Source organism: Myotis myotis, unplaced genomic scaffold (genome assembly GCF_014108235.1).
Source record: "Myotis myotis isolate mMyoMyo1 unplaced genomic scaffold, mMyoMyo1.p scaffold_m19_p_2, whole genome shotgun sequence".
Lineage (NCBI taxonomy): Eukaryota > Metazoa > Chordata > Mammalia > Chiroptera > Vespertilionidae > Myotis > Myotis myotis.
The window spans coordinates 178,536,168-178,542,167 of NW_023416324.1; the positions used below are offsets into that span (position 1 = coordinate 178,536,168).

Here is a 6,000-nt window from a genome sequence, read left to right on the forward strand (position 1 = left end):
GGAGGGAGAAGGGGAGCAGTATGGAGAGGGAGGTAGAGGAAGAAGGGGAGCAGGAGGGAGAGGGAGAAGGGGCGCAGGAGGGAGAGGAGGGAGAGGGAGAAGGGGAGCGGGAGGGAGAGGGAGGGAGAGGGAGAAGGGGAGCGGGAGGGAGAGGGAGAAGGGGAGCAGGAGGGAGAAGGGGAGCAGGAGGGAGAGGGAGAAGGGGAGCAGGATGGAGAGGGAGGGAGAGGAAGAAGGGGAGCAGGAGGGAGAGGGAGAAGGGGAGCAGGAGGGAGAGGGAGGGAGAGGGAGAAGGGGAGCAGGAGGGAGAAGGGGAGCAAGAGGGAGAGGGAGAAGGGGAGCAGGAGGGAGAGGGAGGGAGACGAAGAAGGGGAGCAGGAGGGAGAGGGAGAAGGGGAGGAGGGAGAGGGAGAGGGGGGGGAGAGAGAGAAACATCAATCAGTTGTCTCCCACACACGCCCTGATTGAGGATCGAACTTGAAGCCTGGGCAGGTACCCTGACTGGGAAAGGAACCTGCTACTTTTTGGTGTATGGGACAACACTCCAACCTACTGAGCCACACCAATCAGGGACATTTATTTTTATTTTTAATTTGAAAAGAAGTTACTGTAATTGGTAAATGTCCACAAAGTAATTTACCCTTCTCTATAAATTATTCTGGTACAAATAATTTTGTCTGAAAGCAGAACATTGCATTTGTTTTCTCTACAGCATGTAAATTCAAAGACAAATAGTAATTAAAGTTTACCAATGAACATAAATTAGTAAACTTTAATACTGATTATGCAGAATGTCAGGTAAAAAAACATTCTTTTAAAAAATGTTTTTATTGCTTTCAGAGAGAGAAAGGGAGAGGGAGAGAAAGATAGAAACATCAATGATGAGAATCAGTGATTGGCTGCCTCCTGCATGCCCCCCTACTGGGGATAGAGCATGCAACCAGGGCACATGCCCTCACTGGGAATGGAACCGTGACCTCCTGGTTCATAGGTCAATACTCAACAATTGAGCCACACCAGCCCGATGAAATGTCTATTTTTTGTACCTTGTTTTGTTAAAAGCCAAGCACCAAGGAACCTGAAATAGGAGAATGGCAAAGGGAGATAGAAGGCTTAAAATTAAAACCCCAGCCCTAGCTGGTTTGGCTCAGTGGATAGAGCGTCGGCCTGTGGAGTGAAGGGTCCCAGGTTCGATTCCGGTCAAGGACATGTACCTTGGTTGCGGGCACATCAACAGTAGGAGGTGTGCAGGAGGCAGCTGATGGATATTTCTCTCTCATCGATGTTTCTAACTATCTCTCTCCCTTCCTCTCTGTAAAAAATCAATAAAAATATATATTAAAAAAAATTAAAACCTCAGGAGTCTGGAGTTAAAAACTAGGCAGCATTCTAATGGATAAAAATCCTCAAGGGTTTGATCCCTTTACTACTAAAAATGCTACTGTTTTGACTTTTTGAGGATTTTGATATTTCCCCCCTGAGTAAATGGCTTCCAAGTTTTAAAATGATGTGATTTCTTTCTGGGAAAGCACAAAGCACTAGTGGCAATCTTCTAACCTGGTCTTAAAACATTCCAACAGGATACTGAATGCTAGGGACTTTGGGAGGAGGTGGGGAGATTGGCTCATGTTTTTGTGTGGACATTTTTATCATGCAAAGGAGCTTGAAGTAGAGGAGAACCATTAAAGATGATCACAAGAGCAATGAGAAGGATCAGAAACCTGTTACAAGGTACAGAAATCTGGATGAATTATGCATTATTCCTAAAGCTAAAGATCAGTGTCCAATCTGGTCAGAAGTTATTATTGGAATGAGACACCTGTAAATTAAAATTTTTTTACTACGAAGATCTTTTTAATAAGCACACAAGTTAACAATACAGTCTAGCCATGGGTAGTGTGGATCAGTTGGTTGGGCATCTTCTCCTGTACCGAAAGCTTTGCCAGGACCAGTCAGGGCACATGCCTGGGTTGCATGCTAGATTTCTGGTAGGGGGCGTGCAGGAAGCAGCTGATCAATGTTTAGCTCTCACATCAATGCTTCTTTCTCTCTCCCCCTTCCTGTCTCTTTAAAAAAATGCAATCTAGCCCTAGCCGGTTTGGCCCACTGGATAGAGTGTCGGGCTGGGGACTGAAGGGTTCCAGGTTCGATTCCGGTCAAGGGCATGTACCTGGGTTGCAGGCACATCCCCAGTAGGTGGTGTGCAGGAGGCAGCTGATCGATGCTTCTCTCTCATCGATGTTTCTAACTCTCTATCCCTCTCCCTTCCTCTCTGTAAAAAATCAATACAATATATATTAAAAAAAATACAATCTACTGTTCATTACATAAAATTTAGGTGAGAAGTTTAGTTGCTTTTCACAGTAAACCTTTTAGAAAATGTGACCCACTATGTGTAAATACTGGCCACACAGTAACTCAAACAGAAAATCATGCACTTAACTTTTGTGAATGTTAAATATTTTTTATGTGAAATAGGCTTTAAGACCTATTTACACAGCAAATAAGAAACAAGATGCTTATTCTGAATACCTATAACATGAATATGCTGTGGTTATACACTTGAAAAAGGATTTACAGACATGCCTTTTCTTCATCCCAGAGAGTCTTGGTCCCCATTTATGAGGAAGTTAATTAACCTTGGGCTGGTTACTTAATCTTTTTTATGCCTCATTTTCTTATTCACTACGACGGGGATAGTAGTACCACCTCCTACAGTTGTGGAATAACTTAGTTGATGAAGATATTAAATGCAACACATAAAAAACCTCTGGAACAGTTTCTGGTATACAGTATACACTCAATAAACGTTAGCTGCTGGCATTATTGGGATCCATTTCTACCTTACCCATATTAAATTATTCCTGTTAAGGAAACACTTAATGCACAGCCTCTTGCGACAGCGAACCTAACAGTCAAAAACAGTCAGCAGCCTCCAGGAGGCAAAGGTACACAGCTCCAGTTTTTTCTGTCAGGACTGCATCTTCAGACGGGGAAACGGTAAGTCATGAAGATCCACCTGGCTTCCTCCAGGGGAAAATGGGAACCGACGGATGCTGCCATTGGAGAAATCAAAACCGAGCACCCAAATAGGGAACAAGGCAGCGAGGGTCAGTATATCACCTCGAGGGAGACTCAAGCTGCTCCGGAAGAAGGAAGGCCTTAAAAGACTTCATTTCTATCCCCCACCAATAAAATGCCCCCTCGCCAGAAACAGCATCCTCTCTAGACACAGTAACAGCAGCAACACGTTGCTTCCGTCTCCTCGTTCTCCAACTCCTCAAACAGAAACACAACAGTCATACACACTTGTGCTTCTTTTACTAGAAGGTATCTTGCAAAAATGTTGGCTTTGATTCAGAGGACTCACTCTAGGGCATTATGAAAAGCCTGCCGGTGAGGCTGAACGGCCGATGCGCGCACCGCACTTTAAATGCAAGTGCAGCATGATCTTCAACCTTCGCAACAAGCACCCCACCGGCCAGGGTGGGAAGAACAAACTTTCCCCCGACCAGAAAGTTTCTGTTGGCTGGTCTAACAATCAAATAGGACGCGGATTAGCAGGAGAAAATAACCAAATTTAATACATACATATGTATGGGAACCCCAGAGAGGGTCTGAGACACCCCTCTCCCCTCCCCATGCACAGGGGGTTCAGGGACAGAAAGAGGTATCGGGTAAATAAGTCCTTCTGAGCTAGGAATGCGGCAAGAAAACTCGGGGGCTTCAAAGGCTCATCGCAGGAGGGCAGAAAGAGCAGATGTTTGGTAAACAAAAGCCTGCTGTGCCACACGCGTGGGCCAGAAAGAGACTACCCACGGCCGATCACCGCCTAGGATGGGCAGCCCCCCCCCCCCCGCCCCCCTTCAAGCTCTTCTGGGCAGCGAGAGGGAGGAGTTGTTTCTCTTGGGCCTGACGCTACAACTGGCACGATCTCTAATCATCCCCATGCTGCTGAGAACATCCGGCTCTGAACCCCCAGAGGCGGGGAGCCTCGAGTGGGGAAAGTCAAGCCCCTGCCCACAGCCGAGGCACTACGGGAAGGGGGAGACTGGCATCACGGCTCAGGTCCCCGGAAACCCCCCGGTACTCCTGCCGCTGCACCGCCGTCTTGCCCAGCAAAGGAGCCTGGAGTTACAACAGGGAGAGTCCACGGTCCGCACACAGGCAGGCGGGTGTGCGGGGCGGCGCGGCCGCCGAGCGCGGAGGGGAGGCAGGTCCCGCGCGGCCGCCGCTCCTCCCATCAGTCCCACCGCGCGCGCTCGCCGTGCCGTCTACCGGGCGCTGCGGAAACCTCCGTCCTCGCTCGCAAACTGCGGGGACTCCCAAGTTGAAACTCGCGCGTACCCGCGACACAGCCGAGTTACGGAGGCACCGGGGAGACGCGACCCGGGGACCCGCCGGTCACTCCAGCCAGGGGCGCTCGGCGACCCCTGGATGGAGCCTCACTCCCGCCGCCAGGCCGGCGCGCGGCCCCCCGACCCGCTCCTCCGGGGGCCCGCGCTGGAAGGGGCCGCAGGGGGCGGAGATTCGGCGAGCTCGAGGCGCTCCGCAAGCCGGGTGGGTGCCGGGGGCCCGCAGAACGCAGGCGGGGCGGGGGCGGGGGCGGGGGCGGGAGTCCCGAGACCCGGAGGCCGGAAGGGATCGGCGGGAGGGGCGGGAGGGCTGGGGGCGGCGGTTACAAACCCCACGCACTGAAACGGCGCGCAGAGGTCCGGCCGCGCTCTCTTACCTCCGCCGTACACGCCGCCGCTCATGGCTGCTGTCGGTGCGATTCCCACGCGGAAGGCTACCGGGCGACGTGATTGCAGCGACGGCGATCGCGGGTCCTGAGCAGCGCTAGCCTCTGACCCCCTTAACTTCCACCGCCACCCGCCTCAGGCAACAAAGCGGCGTCCACACACCCGGTGCACAGTCACACTTGCTGTCTGTTCTTTCCAGCCAATCAGGAGAGGCCCGGCTATCCTTCAGCCAATCATAACTGGCCTCTGGGGCATCCTGTCGTGGCCCTGTCACTTTAGCCAATCGGAGGCAGCCTTCGGGGCGGGGAGAAGGAAAGCGACCAAAAGAGAGTAGACATTGGACCGCGGAGTTGAAGGGGGCGGAGCTACTCCAGTAGGCGGGAGACGGCGGCGGTGGGAGCCGGACGAGGAGGAGAAACGTGTAGGGGCGGGTCCGTGGGTGTTGCTGGGCGCGGAAGGGCCGTGGGAACTCGCTGCCGCCAGGTGAACTTCTGGAAAAAGACTGGAAATTGGGGAAAGTGTCTCCACTCGGTGATTTTCGGCTTGGGAGTGTGGCGATGCAGGTGTTTTCTGTTTTCAGAAAGAGTATTTTCAACTAACTTTTATGTTGAAATAATAAAGACGTATGCTCCACTTTGGGGTGGAGGAATCAGTCAATCAGAGGTAGGATTCTGTAATGTTTAAAATGGTTATGAATAACGAACTTAAGAAAGTGCTAAATTTAGGTAGCAGTTTTAAAATTATTTTTATTACTGATATATTTAATTGTTTATTTTAAAATCATTTTTGTAAAATTTTTTAATTACATGAAAGTTATACAAGTGTCATCAATCTCTTTTACCCTGTGAGACAGATAAAGGACAATGCAACCAGCCCTCACCCTAATGCGTACCTGATCCCAAACTCCTCTCCCGTCTGTGCCCGTCCCCTTCTGCCAGTCCGGGTGAGGTCGCCATTCACTGTCTCTTCCCCGGGTCGCTGCAGCAACCTGTCGCTCTGCCTCTGGGTCACACTGCAGGAAGCTTGAGCTATGCAGACACGACTCGGTGACAGCACTCCAGCTCAGAACCTCAAGATCAGTGGTATGCCCTTGTAGTTAATAGCAGTTCTTAAATGAGTTTGTCGGAGTCTATAGACATTTAGGGGCTGCTCTTACCCTGAATGAAGCCCTATTCGTCTCCTATTCCTCTCCGTGTAGCTGACACCGGTTCTCAACCTGTGGGTCGCGAACAATGAAAATACATCCTGCATATCAGAT

General features: G+C 50.7%; 1 protein-coding gene across 5 annotated transcripts in view; it reads right to left on the reverse strand.

Annotated features, from left to right (window-relative positions):
* The window catches only part of ACTL6A (actin like 6A), a 29,533-nt gene extending 24,590 nt beyond the window's left edge, over positions 1-4,943 (reverse strand). For 2 of the 5 annotated variants that reach the window (XM_036350434.1, XM_036350433.1), the window contains exon 1: positions 4,733-4,940. In XM_036350434.1, coding sequence (XP_036206327.1) covers positions 4,733-4,757 — 25 coding nt within the window. In that variant the 5' untranslated portion in view covers positions 4,758-4,940. Of the gene's footprint in view, positions 1-4,732 lie in introns of all 5 variants that reach the window. The other 3 variants (XR_004974114.1, XR_004974113.1, XM_036350432.1) reach the window with 3 other exon arrangements.
* Between the last annotated feature and the right edge of the window lie 1,057 nt (positions 4,944-6,000).